Here is a 19,469-nt window from a genome sequence, read left to right as displayed (position 1 = left end):
TTATGGTTATATGTTCAAAATTTTAATAAGCTAGCTGCCTGGGACAAGAATGTTAGGTATAGAAGAGTGAATTCTCTTTCACTGAGAACTCAGCATTTGAGTAAAACCCCACAAAGGATTTCATTTTTTTCTGGCTCTTGACCTAACTCAATTGTGAGGAATGTTATAAAAATTGTGAGAAGTGTCTGTTCTTGTGAAATTGCATTTTCCACTCATTCTTGGAAAATGAGTGATGATAATTAATTCTTAGAAGATCTGATTAATGCTTCAGCTGCCTATGGTTTCCAAAGCATATCCTTTGAGTTTGAGGTATGATACTGTAGTATTTTTTTTTCCTAGAAAATTAGCCATGAGTAAACAAATCGAAAGGTGGCAGAGTACTGGATAAAATCACCAATGAAAAGTACAAAACTGAAGTGAATAATTGGCACATTTTCAAACTCTTTTCTCCACTTTTCTCATCTAGATGATAGCAATCAACAAGGAGAAAATATTTCCTTTGTCTAAGACCTATGCCTTTGCAGTGTGTCTCATGGTTTACCTTCGCTCAGCCTCTGTATTTGTAAAGTCCAGACAATGATGCTGGTCTAAGTCCTTGTGTGGGCTTTCCTGCTCTGTTGGCTGATTGAGAGATGAAAATCAAGACCAAATGCTTGATTTTGACTGAAAGGCATAAATGTGCGATGTGTGGGCAGGTAGAATGGCAAGCTTCTGTCCCTTACCCTGAAGGCATGCAGGAAGGCAAAATGCCATGGAAACTGTGGGACACAGTTACTTCAGCAAAAGAAGTCAGTAACATAATCTTGACCCAGCTAGGGTGCAGAATCTGTGATTGTGTTCTCATTTTTTTTTTCAAACACTGTTTTAGTACAAATAGATATATGCAGAGTCTTGACCCAAATTCAGGTTGTGAGCACCTTGATTCTGGGTGTCCATGTTGATGAGACAGCCCAAACCTCAGTTTATTCATCTGTAAGGCAGAGCTGGTGGTAGAAGCCTCCTCCTCAGTGTGTTCTGATGTTTGGAAGATACAGTCCGTGTGGTGCGTTACATTATGCTCCTCATAAGCACTCAGCAGATGCAAGTGGTAGTTGCCACTGCTGCTTTTCTCCTTATTATTCTTGCTTTTATCATGGTGTACCCTGTAGAGTGTTCGGACATTTCAGCCACCGGTCTGAATGGCAGCTGGTCAAAGTGGACTACAAGTCCATTTTCGACAGACGGTGTGCGGAAGAGGACTACGTACCCTGGCACTTGTACAACCAGGTAGGGCGAAGACAGCTGATGCCGAGCCCGGGAGGGGGGCAGCAAAGGAAACCTTCTCTGTAAGGGTTAGAAACTGGGGTCATGCAGGACAGAGGTGTCCATTTTGTTCGTTCCTGTGTGGGTGGTGTTAGTCCATGGTGGTGGGCAGCGCCAACATTTCCATTAGACTTCTGCTTTGTGGTACAAGGTCAATACGGCATAAACTTCAGATACTTTGGCTTAGACTTACAATGCAACACAAAATACTAACCTGGCACTGAGAGCCAAACCTAATTGATTGGTTTGTGTTAAGTGACTGCACGGTAGGTGAGGCTAGGAACAAAAGCTTCAGTTTCACCTAGTGATGCAAACAGAGGTGAAAAAAAAACCAGTATTGCTGATGGAGGGTGCCAGAGAAACCCTCCCTCTGCATTGCCTTGGTTCTTTCAGGATGTATGGTGCTTCCTGCCTCCTCTGCAGCACTCACGGTACAAGAATGCAGAATCATTATCAGGGAATGCTCCTGAGGGCCTCTCAGGTATTTAGCTCATATCAAACTGCAGAAAGCGTCTCTTTTCTGGTCACCCATGGCAGAAGTCACGCTTCAGGCCTCCCCAAGCACAGAAGTTCCCACTGCAAAGCCATCACACAGTCAGGCAGTGAAACATCACCTACCCAAATACACGCTCAGCTACTTAAACAAGGATCTTTAATGCAATCATGTAAAATGAGTTTCCCAGAGAAAAGACAGCGCATAGTGCATTACACAAAATTTTATGGTGGGCTTTCAGGAACACCGAAGGAGCCGCGTGTTTGATGGCAGCTGCTGCAGTAGTTAGCAAGTCCTGCTCTCTATTCCAAGGCTCCGCAATAAAACTACCACTTATTTACATCGCTGTTCTTTCCCCTTTGGGAGGATGCAGAAGCATTGTGATACCCAAGGCTTTATTTATTTCAAGGAAAAACACTGAATTTAGTGCTCTTGCCTGTCTGGTAGATGAATGCACGTAAAAGTGGTGCTGTAAAGTTGTGTGGGCAGAGGCCCAATAAATCAGGATGAAATGGGGCTTTATATTCCTTACAGTACACTTTCTTCATATGCTCATAAATGACCAAGCAAATCAATCTTTTGTTATAGAAGAATTTAACTTAATTGCTATAAGTTTTCCTGCCATACACTTGCTTTAGGTCTGTCTCACCTGTCTGTGTGGCTTTCACATCCCTGAGTTCTTGCTTCCCCAAATGGAAGTTTACTGAATTCATCGGGAGGTTAGGAGGCTGCTAGGCAAATCCCCAGAGCTCCTTGGCATTGCCTTTATGGTTCCATTCTATAATAAACACAGAAGAAAGCTGTTAGGATGAAGTGAGCTACCAGAGTCCACAGGACAGTGGAGAGCATGAATAGACTCCTCAACTGTCCTGATTGTGGCAAGGAGGTTCCAAGCTGGAATCCCAAGTGCACACTACTGTGTCCTTGCAGGGGGAGGCATGCATCATGGGAGCCAAAAGGAAGTACAAGAAGCGAAAATCAGAGCGGAAGTGCATGCAGGGGAAATACGCAGGCGCCATGGAGTCCGAACCCTGCATCTGCACAGAGGCGGATTTTGACTGGTGAGCTTGCACAGTTACCCACAGAGATGCTTTTGTGTCCAACCCCGGAGCTCCCTGAGGAGAGCGTAGATTCAGGCAGCAGTGCTGTGTACTGTATGGGGCGAAGAGGACATCTCAAGTCCATATCGGATTACCTTGTGGTTTACTCTCTGTATGCACCTATATGAGGCACCACTAGGAATTCCTTTGAAGAAATAAAGACAGAACCTGGGTGCATCCGGCCTGCTTCAAACAGGGTGTTGACTTTTCAGGACTCAGACAAACTTGCCATCTACAGAAAACCTTTCTAGAATCTGAAGTCCTTGAAGATAACAGTGGCCTGAAAAGGCAGCAGAGTTTCTGGCCCTGAAGGTTTTCAGGCAGTAGTCGGCTGAATGCAGCTGGTGAGAGGATAGGGGACATTTATGCACCCAGCGGTAGGACAGACTGGGGGAGGGGACATCATGTTCTCTGACCAATGGACCTAGGGAAGGGAAATTAGTGTAAAACTAAAGAAGCACTGAGACATCAGGAGGCTTAGGCCAAACTCCAAGTCCAACACAGAGCTCTTCTGAACACTTGCGAGGCCAGAATCTATGGTGTGGAGAGGATGCCCTAGCATTATCTGTGGTCAGCGCGTGTGTTCCAGGGAGGCTGACCAGTTCTTGGTGATGAATTATAATCCCTCCCTTAATTATTTCCATCGTATTTTCTGTTACTTTGTCTTTTTATGTATTCAGTCTTTAGCTTAGAGAAAACAATAAATAAACATGTATGCAAACTGAAAGCAATCGAAACTTTACTTGTAGGAAGCTGGCCATCCCTAATGATTTATTATTTCTGGCTGTGTAGCCCTCACCGCTCACATATCTGATCTTTGGAATATCAGTGTTTGAGGCTGTGTGTGCGTGCACATTTCATGTTGGAGAGAAAGCCTTTCTTAAGATGCATCAGTGGTTCCTGGAGACGTTCTCCGCATCAATAGCACTGGCGTCACGGGCAACACAGGAAGCCAGCAGTCAGACCTGTAACCCACAGGGCTTCCTCCTCGTGGGGGGGCTGAGCCCTGCTGAGTCCATTCGGTATCTGCCTGCAGTTGCCCAGAAGGCCACAGAGCCTTGGGAGGTCTTCAGGGGCCTCTGCAGTCCTGGCGTCTGTTTCAGTCACTGCACCATTACTCGATTACAATGACAAAAAGATTTGATCTCTGTCCTATCCTTCAAACTGACACTGAAATCCATTCATGAGAATAACCCCCAGGAGGGTTTCCGTTGCTCATCACACCGCTCTCTCTGACTGCTTCCCATCCTTCACTTTACTGGGGGATCTGCGAAGGAACGTGGTGGCTTACACTTACGCTTTAGCTTTGGGCTTAGGAAACAGCTGTTCTTCTGCTGAGAGCAAATTCATCCTCTGGTGGAAACCAGAGGAAAAATGTGAGGTGAGATTTGCTTCCTTGGTGAGCTTTCTTACAGGGTCCCCAGTCGGTCCGACGTGGTGGTTGCTCTGTGTTGCCTTTTCAATCTTAAGCTAGTCCAGAGTCAAAGGAACAGAAACAGAGGAAAGCAAGTGCGCTTCTGCCTCTGCACCCTCCAGCCTTGCATCTGCGTCTAATCCTAGACACCCTTTCTTACCCTAGAGATCACGTGTCCACCCGCTGCACCATGTTCTGGGCAGTAGGAATGACTGACATGCGAGGCCACTGTCAGGCTCCCGGATCAAATGGCATCTTTGCCGCTGTGTGATTTCTCATGTCTTTGCTGAATTCCTCCCAGTAGTTGGAGTTCTGATGATCTGCCTGACTGCAGAACCAGGACACGTGTTGCCACTGAACGTCCCTGTGTATCCTGCTTCTCTGGACAGCCCTGGGTGGCCTTGCCTGGCATTCTCCAGCATGTGTGAAATAATTCCCTGAAGGGTGTCCCCCAGACAGTGACATGTCTTTCTGCTCATACCACCAAAGCCATTTGGAATGTGCAGAATTCTCTGAGTTTCAGTTACCTGGTGGCATTTCCAAGCCGTGCCTGCTTCTCTCCTGACCTCTGCACCAACCTCGTATCTCCATCGCAGATCGGCCAGTTCATGCTGCTGCCTACCTGTGGTTGCCTTGACTCGCTTGTGTGTGTGGAGGTGCAGTTTGTTGTCCTCCTCTGTGTGTCCCGGTTCATCCCAGAAGCCAAGAATCTCAGGCCACTCGGCAGCCCTGGAGGCATAAATGGGAGGGGGTGAGAGAGGAGTCAAGACTCTTTCCAAAGCAGAAAGGATTAGAAGCGCTTAGGCCCACATGGAAGCCTGAACTGCCTAGGAAAACAATGTCTTCATTAGGGAATGCTCACAACATTCCTGAAGGACATTTCCCTCTTAGCTGTGACTTTGAAGCAGATGGCGAATGCACAGAGGGACCTGGCTCTGCTCTATGGGTAGATCCAGATGTCTTGGAAGAGCACCCGAAAGACATCATTAGTGATGAGGACTGTCCCACACGAGGTGTGTTAAGCTGTGCTGTGAAGTGTTCCCAAGGTTGAGCTTCCACCACTGGCTGTTTTCCAATTGCAGTCAATGTTGTACATCTTTCTCATGGAAATATAATCTCTTCACAGATTAAAGGGGCTTTAAGGGCCTTCTTCTGTAGGGTACTTTCAGGGATAGCTGGTGGGCTGTGAGTAAAGCTCCCTTCTTGAAGTTACTGATTCCAGAAGTGAACTTGGCTGATTAGAGTAGAAGCTGCCTGGCCTGACACCAATTGTGCTGTGTAACCTTGCCGCCTGCTGTCTTGGCTCTTTCTTTCTCCCACAGTGACTATGGCTATGAGCGGCACAGCAATGGCCAGTGCCTGCCTGCATTTTGGTTCAACCCTTCCTCTCTGTCAAAGGACTGCAGTGTGGGACAGAGCTACCTCAACAGCACGGGGTGAGTGCCCGGGGCTGGGAGTGGGACAGGCCGACCCTTGCTGCGGCTGCACATGTGGTGTACCAAGACAGTTACTTCTGGTTGAGTCTAGCACAGTGCTCATGGGATTGTTCCTCCAAATAATGGGGAACAATTTTACATTAACAGTGCAGGTTGATGTCAAGAGTAGGCTGCAGTTGCAAATAAAGCAATGAGCATGGATCTTTGGAGGAAGGTGAGTGTGAGGAAGACAGTAGACGGATTCTTGCCTTCATGGGATTCTTTTTCCCAGAGATACAGAATAAATAAGAAGCAAATCTTTGGGGGAAGAGATTGGTTGTGAGGCATTGGCCCATTGACTGCAGACAGGCAGATGCCAAGACCTGCTACGTCAGCATGCAAGACCACGGTGTGGTTCCCCACCAACCCTGAGACCCGGAAACAGAGTCCAAGACACAGTTGCAGGCCAGGAAGCTTCAGACCCTAAGCTGATGTTTCAGAGGAGAATAAAGGCAGGGAGGAAGCCAAAGTCCTCACCTGAATGCTGTCAGCTGTAAGGAGCTCAAAGGACTGTCAAAGTGTCAGACTTCTTGTTCCATTCAGACTTTCAAATGATTGGATGAGGCCCAGCCACATTTGGGAAGAAATTAACTTTTCTATTAATGTAGATGTTAGTGTTATCTAAAACCACCCCCCAGAGGCACCCAGATAATGTTAAATCACTGGTCTGGGCATCCTATGGATCCCAAGTTGACACATAACACTGACCATTAGAAGTGATGGTGAGGGGGCCGGGCAGATGGCTCAGTAGAATAAGCACTGCTTGAGTTCAATCCCCGGTTCCATTAAAAAAAAAAAAAAAAGTGATGGTGAGGAGTTGTAGTTGTGTGTTTAGTCATGATAAGGAACTTTGCTTAGGCCAAAATAGGAGAGGAAACTTATTTTTTCAATGTGCACAATACATGAGGTGTATTTTTTAAAAGATCTAGGTATTTATGGATTGTGGAGGAGGGTTAATGGGTGCATGAGAGGCCATCATTCTGTTTTCTCTCATTTCTTCATATTTGAAAATTCTGCTATTAAAAAGTTAAAGAAAGGAACAGAAGGAAGAGAGGAAAGTGGGGAAGGAAAAAGAAGAAAAGAAAAGGAAAGAGGGAAGAAAGGGAAGGATGGAGAGAGGGATGAGAGGATGGGAAGATGAGATGATAGGGAACTGGGGCAGAGAGATAGAAGAAAGGTGACCAGTTCTGCTTGCCAGAGCTTGTTGTTCCCATGCCAGCCGTCAGCCAGAGAATCCTCTGGACATAGTAAAAGGCCCGTCATGTCCTGCTCTTCTGGAAATGTTAAAGTGCTTGAATTTGAAAAAACAATTGCAGAATAATATATACTGTTCTTTCCAATGTGGTCAAAGACCTAGCTAGACATAGGCTTCTGCCATTCCATCCCCTGATGTAAAGCATTCCTAAGCCTTTGAAAGAGAGAAGAGTCCCTGTTTTATTTGAACAATATGAGACATGAGGAAAATGCAAGTAATGGGCTTGTAGTGGTGGGTCCTCAGCGTCTCCTAATGCAGGAGGAAAGACGAATAGAGGGCTTAACACAACACCTGAAGATCACAGGGAAAGATCGCCAAAGAGAAGTTTAATTATACACATGTGTGCAAAAGAATGTTTGTACACTTCAAAGGGCACTGGAAAATCCTAATTCAAGAATTGGTTCCATCCTGCGCCAACTTGCTCAGTCTAGGATACTACAGTGTTCCCCCTTTGGTACTGATGAGAAGAAGATGAAATATAGAAGGGTCAAAACCATTGAAGAGGTTTCCCAAATCACAGGAATATGGCAGAATGATCCTGTACTTTTCAGGTTAAATATAAATCCTCATTAATTGAAGGTGAGAAATGAGATAGTTAAATTCGGTTTTTTTGTTTTTTTTTTTTTTCTATTTAGGGGAATACTATCACCTATGTTCTACAAAATTGCAATTTCAATTGAAATGTCATTTGGTGATAATGGTCCAGGTGTAGAAATGTTCATCGATGCAGTTTTTACAGGCAGCTGTCACAGAGTCATCACCGAGACGCCTCCTGCAGCCTGGTCTCCACTCTCCTGGGGTGTTCAGGTCCATAGTATGACAGGACATGGTAGCACCTGACACTGAAGGAATTTGTGTAGGTTACTGTAGACTGGGTTCATTCATTCTGTTCAAATGTTTTGCACAAAATCATCAGTGACAGTATGCAGGTTTACGCAGAAAGAGCCCGCAATAACTACCAGCCATCAGCAGGCGTGGAGGGTGGCCTGCCCACCTGAGGAAGACATTCTCAGGTGAAGCAGCAAACTCCCAAGCGGCATCTCACAGATGAGAGTCGAGGGAAGGAGACAGTGGTGACCTCACCCATCACTCTGTGCCTAAGTACTTTCCTGTCACGGTAGGAGCAGGAAGCCTTTCACTGTGACAAAAGCCTGAATTATGTTACATTGCCACATGCAGTGTCTGTAGCCAGCTCAAGAGCTGGCGAGGGGTAAAGTAGAGAAGATGCGGAAAAGAGCTGCCTGCCTTTCCTCCCATCAGTCCATCTCCAGAACGCGTGGCCCGCGGTGTCCACTGCTAGGTGTTAATTTAGTGATTTTCCATAAACATTGGCTTGTCAATGTATAGTCACTACAGTGTTGCCATTACAGATGTAGAGCTTGTCACTTAAACATTTAGTCGGGCAAGGAAAAACAAAACTAACGCGTAGATTGGTTTCATATGTTTAAAAAAAAATTAGATTGTCAGCCAATCTTGAACCCTTTCCTATGCGGCTACGATGTGTTTGTCAGGCAGATTTTGAACCACCGCCTTTCTTTGCACTTGAGGGAAAATAACTCTGTCAGGAAACATAATAGATAGAAAATTAATTTGGGAGGTTGTTTTGGTGACTGATTTTCTGCAGATATATTATTCTTCATTTGCCTTCTTGGTTAAAAACTATGGATTCAAGGTCATCAGCATGCACAGCGCTTCTGCCCATCTCTTGGCAGTCCTTCCGGTGGGGTGTGATAGGATTATGTGACCAGCCCTTTTCACAGGTATTTGGGCAATTTTTGTTTTCTCTGCTAGAAACAAGACTGCAGTAAACTTTTTGTGCAGTCTCCCTTGCTTAAGAAAACCGTGATAATTAAAATCTCTTGTGGCAGCTGGAGGTGTTTCTTTGCTGATAAAGTGAATCACACTCAGCCGCTGATAATTTCTTAGCTCTGAGCAGCGGGCATGGGCAGTACTTGCCACAGGGCTGAAACACTAGCTTTCTGTCCAAAGGCTCCTGAGTCACCCATGTTAGATTTATTTGAATTAATTGTCATCCTCTTTAAAATACAGATGTCTACAGACTCCTCAAGGAAAAGCTGCAGGCAGGGGCAGGCAGGTGCGTTCCGAGCTGTAAGTTCAGCGTGTCTCAGGCACACGGAGCTGAGCAGCTCTGCTGGAGGAGCCGCGCTGCTAGTTTTCTCAAGGATAAGTCCTGTGGCCCGCGCCTCGAAGCCTGCCCAGCTCAGGAGCCCCCGTGCTCCTCACGCCTCCACAGGGCCAGCTCAGCTCTTCCAGGCTGGAGCCCGCGTTAGTTTCAGGGCCAGGGACGAGCAAAGGGTGCCTTTTGGCCTGCCTAACCCAATCCTCAGCTGCCTTCACCTCAGCCTTTTGTTTCCATGACACCCAGGCGGGCCTGTAGTCCCAGCGTGGAAAGAGCTGGTCTGCCCAGACCTTCTCTGGCCAGGTAACGCCAGCAGCAACATCTCAGCTCGCTGTCTGAGCTGTGCTGGATGGAAGCGAGCCGACAAATTGGCCGGCTGGTCTGCCTTTCTCTCTCTCTCTCTCTCTCTCTCTCTCTCTCTCTCTCTCTCTCTCTCTCCCCCCCTTTGCTTTCTTTCAGAACGGTTCTTGTGTCACTCACAATGGTCACTCTGGCACACAGCTCGGGGCCCCATGTTTATAGCTGTGCCCCCACGTTCACATGATAGCAGAAGTCCAGCCTGGCTATTTTAATGTCCCAGAGAAATGTTATTCAGAGGAGATGCCTACATTTTTATTAGCCTCACTCATTGTTATTATTTTTTCCTGTGGCCAGCTTAGCCCACTCTGGGGGCGGGGCTGGCACGCCATGTGGTGCTGGGGATTGAACTGAGCTCCCTGCATGCTTGCCTAAGCTTGCCTACGCAGGCGCTTTAGACTGCTGAGCTGTCTTGCTGGCCCTACTAGCCTCACTGTTTGCATGGTATTTTCTTTCAATTCCCAGAAACCAGGACAAATAGGCACAGAGCACCCACTGCATGGCCTCAGTCATGCACTTTGCGGCGGGGGCAGCAGGTTATCTGATGTCCTCACCTGGAGCAGACTCGGGCGGAGCCTGCTGTGCTGCGCCTTTCCGCTCCTGCCTCGTCTCCCTCCCATTCACCCTCCTGCCAGTCACTTCACACCTGCTGTGCTTTCTGCCTGTTGGAAGTAGAAAGTGAAATGTGAGAGGATCTTTGGCAAAAAGGTTATTTCAAGATTAAACAAATATGCCTTTCTGACATGACTTCTGCCATTTATTGCCATCTTTAGCAGGTGAGTTTGTTTTACTCCCAGTGTGTTCCCTATAATATTTTGCTTTTTGCCTTCATGGTAAGATCAAATGTGATGCTAAGAAGCCCACAGCAGGCTTCCTGACAAAATATGCTCCCCTCCGGAGTTTGCATCTAACCAGATGGTAGCAGAATAGAGGATGGAAACCTATTTTGTTGTGATTCTGTAATTCAGATAAATGTATGATACTTATTAGTGGCTGAAATGCTGCTATCTGGATATAGTGAATGTAAGCTTCTGTTTTCTTGTCTGTAAAACAGAAACAATGACCTCTGGGAGCCCCTAAAGTCACACGATTAGGTGACAGGACCACTTTTGACACAAACGTGTATCTTTCCATTGCTGTCACTTAGATGCAAGAACTGCTCTACTGGAGTGGTTATTACTGGACAAGTTCCTTTTGTCCAAATAAGACACATGCAGTATTCGCTTGTACGTGTCGCCGCATGCTACTGCTGAGATGGCCCTGGCTCTTGTTTCTGCATCCGTGTCATGAACGCCTCGGTTTACACGTGGAGCTATGGCCCTGTGTGGTTTGATCTTGGTTTTCCTGCTTTGGAACCAGGGAATATATTGCCAATTTGAGTTCTTAAATTAACTAGGACATTGGTTGTTTCATGCCAACAGTAAATGTTTCTGTAAATATAAAATAAAGTGGTCATTGGGTCACTTTATTCTAAGAAAGCAGAACAACCTTCTCAGGGGACAGATTCCATCACACTATTAAGTTAAAAATATTCCTCAATGTGTTTTTCAAAAGTGTGTTTAGGAATGTCTCCTGTGGAATTTTTTTATGGAATCATTAATCCTCATGGAAAAATATTCAGAGACAATCCTCAGGAGTCTGCAGGGTGAGGGCCTCACAGTACAGTGGGGATATTTACCCAAGAAGTGCATTTTAATAAACAGCACAAAGTCCATCTATGCTATCTAGTGAGTCCCCACAAAGGTACATGTATAAAGTCTAGCAAAATACTGATTTGCATGCTACCAACATACACTTGGAATATTTGAAAACATGCTTTTTGTAGCCGTATTTCTTTCCGCATCAGCCGTAGAAACACTGACACCTTGGCTAATCTCCCCTTTGCCTGGACTTGCTGCTTCCAGGGCCTTTGCAGGCCACAGCCTTCTCCCAGGGGCTCCACCACAGGTGCCCTGTAAGAACTCTGATGTTCCCTGCAATTTCTGCTCAGTGGATTTCTCAGTGTGCATCAGAGAGAACAACTGACCCTAAGAGTAGTGCGTGCATGTGTGTAAAGCCCACAGAAAGGAAGATGCGTTGTCCCCACGCTTGCTGCCGCAAGTGTACGTGTAGACGTTTCCTAGCAAGACCAGCGTTGTCTTAGAGAAAACGCAGTGGTCGCTGCTATGAAGTTGACTCTTTGGAGCATCTTTCTTAGGCAAAGCTTTCCAGCTTTTCTTGGGAGGGCATAGAAGTTGGGAAAGGGAGGTGGCGCCTCCTACTGCTAGGGACAGCGATGGACTCCCATGGCCGACTCCACCCACACCGTGGGCTTGGCGTGGGACTCTAACCTAGGTGCTCTGGCAGAGAAAGAGGAGAGGAGCGAGTCAGCTCAGAGGTCCCAGGCTGCCTGCCGTTCCCTGTGTGACCCTGGCAATGCCACCCTTACTCTGATGTGTGTGACTAAGGCGGTGTTTGGGTGGTCTTAGAGAGCTCTCCAGTCCTGACACAGCCATGACCACTGGGAACGATGCACAGTAGGATACCTTGGACTCCAGGTACTCAAAAGAAAAACATTCTCTTCATAGTTTTGTTGTTGTTGTTGTTGTTTTTTGCGGAACTGGGAATTGAACTCAGGCCTTTGCACTTGCCAGGCAAGCACTTATTCCACTGAGCCATCTCCCTAGCACCCTCCCACCTTTTTGTTGGCCTCTTCATAGTATTTAGTTGTATAACAAGTTGACTCCAATTGTGAATTCATCCTGAGATCCTCTCGTGATTCTTTGTATGAAGTCATTTAGTTAAATGTGGCCATATGTCCCATTTTCCCAAGCATACACTCAAAATTAAGTCACATTGCATTCATTATTCAAGTTAAATGACTTGTGCTTCCATTCTGCTTCATATAGGAAAAATATTATTCTGTTGGCATCCCCTGCAGTCCTCTCATCCCTAGGAATGCCTAGAGAAAAGTCCAGAGAGCTGTTGCTTTAGGAGACTAAAGTGGAAAATCTGCCTCGTCAGTCACGGAACTCCGTTCCTTCTGAATGCTGATGGCATGGCTGCTACATGGGATTACCCATGTGCGGGCGGATTGCCCCTCCAAAGTGCACTGTGTCACGGGGGACCCTAATGAAAGCCCACAGCATGATCTTGGGCTGCATGTGCCTACTTACAGGGAGACCAAGCGGGCCACAGCTATCCTGCCCTTAGTGAGCTCCAGGAGCTTCAACATCTGCTACACCACTTAGTCTCTGAAGATGAAGAGCCCTGGGCCCCTACCACCTCCGATTTCCTTGCAATAGTTTCTCTGGCTTAGGGTAGAAGAGCCCGTCTCTGTCCCCATTATCAAGCCTGGTAGCTCAGCCCTGTGTCCCTGACATTGGAGGTGAACAGCAACAGCAGCCTGTGTCGTGACACCCTTGGGTGTGTGCACATTGCTGCCTTCCCTCTGCATTTGGCAGCAGTACGGTGTCGGGTCAAGCAGTATTTTTAGGCTCAGCCCCACACTGTTCCCAGCACGCACTAGCCCTCTCTGCTTCCCCCAGGCTTGTTCTATTTCCTGCTTCATTAAATCCTCTGCCATTGTAGCAAACTATAGTTTTCTCTTGACAGCGAAGTGCATAGTACAGTCCAAAAAATTAAGCTTTTTTTTTTCTTCTCAGTGTGACTGACAATATGGGACACCATAGCTCATTGACAATAATGCCCGCCGAGGGTACAATAAGATCTGGGGTTCTGCTTCTACCTTGGTGGGCACACACAGTGCCTACTGTGAAGAAGGGCAGGGTGCCTTCCCAGAAAGCCATGATCTCCGTGCTGAGTCAGAGCATCACAGGAAGAAGGAGGACCCCACAGGGCAGGCACAACGGGGCAGAGAAGGCCGCGAGGTGCCGGGCTAGCCTGGGAGCAGGAAGCAAAGAGCTGGGGCTGGGATGGCGCCCCGAGGCCAGAACGTGGGCCTTTGTTTTAAACCTGAACTTCCTTCTTCAGAAAGAGCACATAGGACATTGTGAATGGTTGTAAGAAAAAGGTTGACATGACTGAACTTGATCTTGCAAAGATTTTGACTACAAGAACATTTTCAGTGAATAGTTAGTATTTAAGCCTTTTTGTAATTTAATATTTATTGAATTCTTATAATGTGTTGAGCTCTGTGATGAGCCACCATTAAGGCACTGTCTTAATCCTTAAAGAATGTTATGCACACATTCTGTTATTACCCCTATTTTTTATTTTAGGGAAGGGTCTACAAGGTGTTCAGGGCCTCACTACTAGATCAAACTCATAGTGATCCGCCTGTTTACAACCTCCCAAGAGCTGGGATTATAGGCGCTCTCCACTCTACCCAGCCTCAATTGCCATCTCAGTGTGCCCCAGGGGCGGGACCAGTATGGCAGGCCCAGGGATCGAACCCCCGACCCCTATGCCTGTTTGCATGGTGTTTAATCTGCTGAGATAATTGGCCAGCCCTACCCCTATTTTTTTCTGTTTTTGATTACCCCTATTTTATAGTCAAAGAATTTGAAGATTCCAGAAAGGTTGAAATTGTCCAAGTTCTTATTCCTGAGAACTTGAGTTTAAACTCAGGAAATTTGTCTCTGCAACACTGGTTTTAGCCTCCAGGGTAGCAATATTTAAGTCTGCATGTAGGCAGGAATCACTGGGGAAAAAAGAGAAACAAAGTGATGTGCAAGTTCTCCATTAAATTAGAATTCCTGAGGGAAGGGCCTGGGCATCTGTACGTTTTTACAGTGCCCGGAGTGAGTCAGAAGATCAGACAATAGTATTGGGATCCCGGATCATATGGGGTGTTGAAGCCGCAGGAGCCCCTTCCTGCTTATCGGAGTGGGATTCACAGAGCCCAGACATGGAAGCTGCCTGCCCATCACTGGATGAGTGATGGAGTGCAGCATACCACAGCAGGGCATGAGAAAGTCTTCTGAAAGAATGAAACTCTTGGCATTGGTGACTAGGGTGACCTTATTCAGGCACATAGGTCGTGACCTGCCAGCCCAGGGTCCCGTGGAGAGCTGGCCTTGCCAGAAGAACACAGCAGGGTGCTTTCCAAGGTCGCGGTGAGGAGAGAGTTGCTCGAAAGGGACATGGTAATGGGCTGCAGAGCTGTTCTCGGAATGGCGGGACAGCGGTAGTAAGCTGCTGTCCAACATGGTGAGCATCGTTAATAATAACAATATATATTTTGAAATTCCTAAAGAAATGCTTTTCATGCTCTCATACCTTAAAAATAAAAATAGATGTAATGAGCTTGGCAATTACGTCACATCTTTCTGTGATGTCTACATAGACCAAAACATTACAGAGTATGCAATAAATACAATTATTTGTCAATTAAAAATCAATATAAAAAAAGGGCAGGCAACATTGAGATCTACTGAGCTTATCAAATCCTTTCACTTTACCTACCATGAACAGTAATAATTTGTATCCACCCCGCTAAACTCATAAGGCAAAAGAATAGGAACAAATTGAAAAAAAAAAAATCACAGCATATGAAGACATTCAGTGTTTGCTTCTAGATTTTTTCTTTACAGAGAAAAAAAAATCATGATCGTCATCTTTTTTAAGACTTTCAGCAGCAGAGATGCAAAATAAAAGAAGTTGTAGGTAGCGAGGGAAGGGTGACTGAGAGGAAGGAAGACAGCAGCGGGAGGCAGGACGGTCGGAGTGGTCAGGCCCTGTGTGCGGACCGGCCGCGAAGGCGACCCGAGCCGCGTCTGCAGAACACCTCCTACTCGGTAATTGTGCAAAAGCTCCCTGGCCATTACAGAGCACTTTTCTTCTTGGCAGATTGAAGAATGCTTTCCCAACTAAATGTATCCCGGTAATATTCAGAGCTCAGCTCCAACATAATCATAAGTTGCCTTGTTATTACGGAGGTAGCAGGCCCCATTTAATAACATATTAAATGCATTATTCATTTATGTAACTCAGACCCAGGGACAGCTGCTGGGATGAAAATAGAACCATTCTGTAATGCAAAAAGCAGGTGTGTGCTTACTGGAGTAAATTAACTCTGTATTTCTGTAAAATTTTCTTCTAGATTTCAGGGACAGGTCTGGTAAGGCTAATGCAATGCCATTCTCATCTAAGAAATAAAATGGTTGCAGAGTGGATTTTAATGAGCATTTTAAAAAATTACTATGCGGCTTCTCTGTTTCAGAATCCCAGGGGAAGCGACTTGGGCCTTGGCACTAAGCAGAACTCCCTGTTGCTGCAGGATGCATGAAGGCCTGAGGTCATGATTCTGCAGAATGGGGACAGGCAAAGGGGACGCTCTGTAGCTTTGAGCCAGTGGCGATGGCAAGCCTGTGCTTCTGCAGCTGCTTGCCAAGGCGGAGTCCCAGGTGTGCTCCTAGGTTGGACGCTGAGGGATCAGCAAGGCCACCTGCCTTGAGTTGCCACAGTGCCTCATCCCAAGACAGGCCAGCTATTTTGGACGGGCAGTGCAGCTCACTGCAATGCCGCCATTCCCCTCCATGGCCGCGCGAGTCATTTTTTGTTCCCCTTAATGGTACCAAAATGGTAGCATTCTCCAGGTTCTGCGTTTTTTTGTTTTTTTTTTTTTCTTTTCCTCCCATCGGTTCTTATTTTCCTTTTTAATCAGCGAAGGCTTGTGATGACCATTCCTTACTCTTTTGTAATTAGCGTAAACCCCTTGGAGGATTGTCTCATGGAATGATGTTCAGAATGTTCAGACCTGGCAGTGGCCAGTGGGAGTGGGCAGTGGGGGGAGCAGTAGAGCAGGTGGTGTGCTGGGGAGCACACCTCTGTGTGCCAAGGTAAACGTGCTGACTGCTGGATTAAGGATCCGGGTAGGGAGAGAGCTCAGCAGGACGAGCGCCTGCCCAGCAAGACCAAGGCACCGAGCTTGATCTCCAGTACTGTGCTGGTCCCAGAACTGGGCCTTGTGGTATATGCCTGTTGTCTCAGTCACTCTTCCCTCATTGGTGGGACAAGGTACCGGGCACACGAAATGAAGGAACAAAAGGTTACTTAGCTCACAGTTTGTGGAGGTGTCCGTCCATACTCAGGTCATTCCAAGGCAGACGGGCACATGGCAGAGGGCAGCAGTTCATGGTGGCCGAAAGCAGCAGAACAGCAAGAGCAAAAGGGAGGAGTAGCAGCGACAATGACAACAGAGAGCAAGTCTGTCTCCTTTATGTTGCACTCAGGCCAGCAGCCCCAGGCTGGGGGTAGCACTCACTCCCCTAATCTCAGCAGCACTCCTACCCATAATCCCAGTGGATTGTGAGTTAATTACAAACTCTAGAAGTGTGCCCTGTAACCGCATGAGGCTTTGAGGGTACACCTAGACACAAACCACAACACCTGCAACCCCAGCGCCGAGTGAGGCTGAGACAGGAGGATCACTAGGAGTGTGAACTGCATAGTGAGAACCTGTATCCAAAAAACAAAGAAGAGATAGGAGGGGCAGAGCTGCAGGAGAGTGGGCTCCAGAGTGCGGCCGCCACCTGCCCTGTAGGTATCCAGCCGCCACGCTGATGCGGTCATGCCAGTGGGGGCCTTCCGAGCTTCAGCCTTGCAGGTTTGGGCATGAGGAGGCCCTTGCAGAGCCTCAGGCTTTCGTGGCCAAACAGTAAGAGAACAGAGCAAAGCCAAGGATTCCTATGAGAATCTCAGAGTCTAGAGCAGCATCAGTCTTCTTCCATTTCATGCAGTGCAGTGGTAGAGAGTGCATTCTAGAGCAAATGGTCAAGGGTCTGCCCCACCTGACCTTGAGAAAACAGGTTAACACCATAGGTCTCAGCTTCTTCATCAGAATGTTAGGGGAAATAACAATAGCTTCCTTATATGGTTAATTGAAAATTAATGAGATAATTTGCATCACAAATCTTAGCCCCATGACTAGAACATATCCAACATCCTCCATATATGCCTTTTTATCGTTTTCTATTGTAGTCAGAGAAATAGTCTTAGAGAAAGCAGAAGCCGACTTTTGCCTTGTAGGTTGGGGAAGCTCTAGGCAGCTAATGGTGCATGCAGAAGGAGATGGGAGCAGCAAGCGCCAAAGAAAAGCACTTCCAAGGGGATTAGAGAGGATTTGGCTGGAGCAGAGTGAGCTTTGGGAGAGGAGGGATTCAGAAAAATAGAATGAAGTTAATCTGAGGAGGGCTTTCTGTGAAGGATTAGGAGATTTGAAACTTATCCTGAGAGCTTGCGAAGCCAGGAAGGGTTGTAAACAGGAAGGAGAGAGATGGGGACATCAAATAAAAATAGCCAGTAGCACTTCATTGTCACTTGCTAAGGGATGAGGCAGTTTTCATTGTGCGTGTGTTCATCCAGTCAGTGCTTGCGCCTCCCGGGGGCGTGAGGAGTGAGAATGAGTGACCCTGTGCTGCCGCGTCATTTGACTCTCCGGCCTGCTCTGAGCTAGTCAATCTTGACACTCAGGACCAGAAGAAAGGGCATTGTTGTGGACTGGAAAACTATCCATAGACCAAATCTACTCCACAGATGGAGACGGAAATCAGGTTTTGATGGATGCTGGCTTTACTAGGGCCATCCGTGTCTGCTTTCATGGTAAAGCTGCAGAGCTGAGTAGATCGGACTATGCAGTCTACAAAGCCAACTCTTAATGTCGGATCCTTGTGTAAAGCATTTGCAGACCTCTGGTCTGCAGTAGTGAGAAGTGGGCTTCTGAGAGCCTCCAGTTTTATCTCTACCACTGTGTTTTCCCCAAAATAAGAGCTAGCTGGAAAATAACCCACCTTGAAAACTAGAGATCAGAACGTGTCAGCCCCAATCAGCCTGTCCTCGCCTCACCTGCCTCCCAGAGTGGTGTGGAGCAAGACAGCGGCGATGGCAGGTAGAGGACCAGCTGGCTGGGGCCAGCAGTTTTGAGCTGTAATTTCAAAGCTGAATATTTTCTCACCAGGTCTTAATTTTGGAGAAAGAGGGAATGAACTCTAGGTGAGTGTATTTGAGAAATCAAATGCATATACTTAAAGTGCTTACTGTGGACCTATCGGAAAAAAGATGAATAGGCAATATCAACTCTCATAATTCTTAAATTTTGATCATCCTTAAGTCACAGATTCTAATTCTCTTGAATCTGGTCAATTATATAAAATGATTCTGTAAGCTACCTCATTTTTTATTGAAGCTAAAATAAGCAATTAAAAGAGCATGAAGGATAGTTTAGTTAGAGAGCCTTTCACAAACTCACTAGACCATTAGATCTAGCTGGTGTCCCTCTTGAAACACTCTGCTACTGCTGTAGTGTCCTGTAGAGATAATGCTGAGTAATGTATTGTTGATAATCTCTTCTTTCTCTGAATTGCAAATTGCTCTTGCGGTACAAGCAGTGGTCAGTTGTCCCTTGAATGCTCAGTCCTACTTTCAGTAGTTTCAGCTCCACATAGTCCAGGTAGACTAAGATGGACAACCCTAGAAATAAAACATTCAGAAGTTTCGAATCATGCCCCGGAGTAATGAGCTGAGATCTCGCCTGAGTTTGCACCGTATTGCCCGCTGTCTCACGTGCCTGATTTCACCTCTTTCTACAGACGCTGTGTCATCTTACATCCTCGCAAGCAGGGCAAGGCCAGTGAGATAATGTGAAAGGGAGAGCTCTCTTATCAGTTTCATTGCAGTGTATTGCTGTGATTGTTGAACCATGAGCTAATTTTTGTTTATCTCTTAATCTGCCTCGCTTATCCATTAAGCCCTACCAAAGGTAGTATGTATACTAGAGCGCTTCTATTTATAGGGTTCAGTACCATGGGCTGCTTCAGGAGTCTGCTGGGCATCTTGGAACAATTCCTGAAGACTTCGAAGAGACAATTGTACTGCTCATCTAATCCTTAAATATCTTCCCAATTCTCCATCGGTACCTCTGCAACTAGATAGTGTCTTAATGAGGGCACAACGTGCTCGAGTTATGTGCCTGGCTCCAGAATGACTCAAGAA

The 19,469-nt window shown here is 46.5% G+C and overlaps 1 protein-coding gene across 1 annotated transcript in view; it reads left to right on the top strand.

Annotated features, from left to right (window-relative positions):
- The window catches only part of Sorcs1 (sortilin related VPS10 domain containing receptor 1), a 526,874-nt gene that overhangs the window by 449,887 nt on the left and 57,518 nt on the right, over positions 1 to 19,469 (top strand). The window contains exons 15-17 of the mRNA XM_023715489.1: positions 1,149 to 1,266; positions 2,726 to 2,856; positions 5,632 to 5,745. Of these exons, the coding sequence (XP_023571257.1) occupies positions 1,149 to 1,266; positions 2,726 to 2,856; positions 5,632 to 5,745 (363 nt within the window). The remainder of the gene's footprint in view (positions 1 to 1,148; positions 1,267 to 2,725; positions 2,857 to 5,631; positions 5,746 to 19,469) is intronic.

The sequence above is a fragment of the Octodon degus genome, unplaced genomic scaffold, assembly GCF_000260255.1.
Source record: "Octodon degus isolate 3935 unplaced genomic scaffold, OctDeg1.0 scaffold00042, whole genome shotgun sequence".
Lineage (NCBI taxonomy): Eukaryota > Metazoa > Chordata > Mammalia > Rodentia > Octodontidae > Octodon > Octodon degus.
The sequence above is the reverse complement of the archived record's forward strand: the minus strand, read 5'-3'. Positions and strand labels throughout refer to the sequence as shown.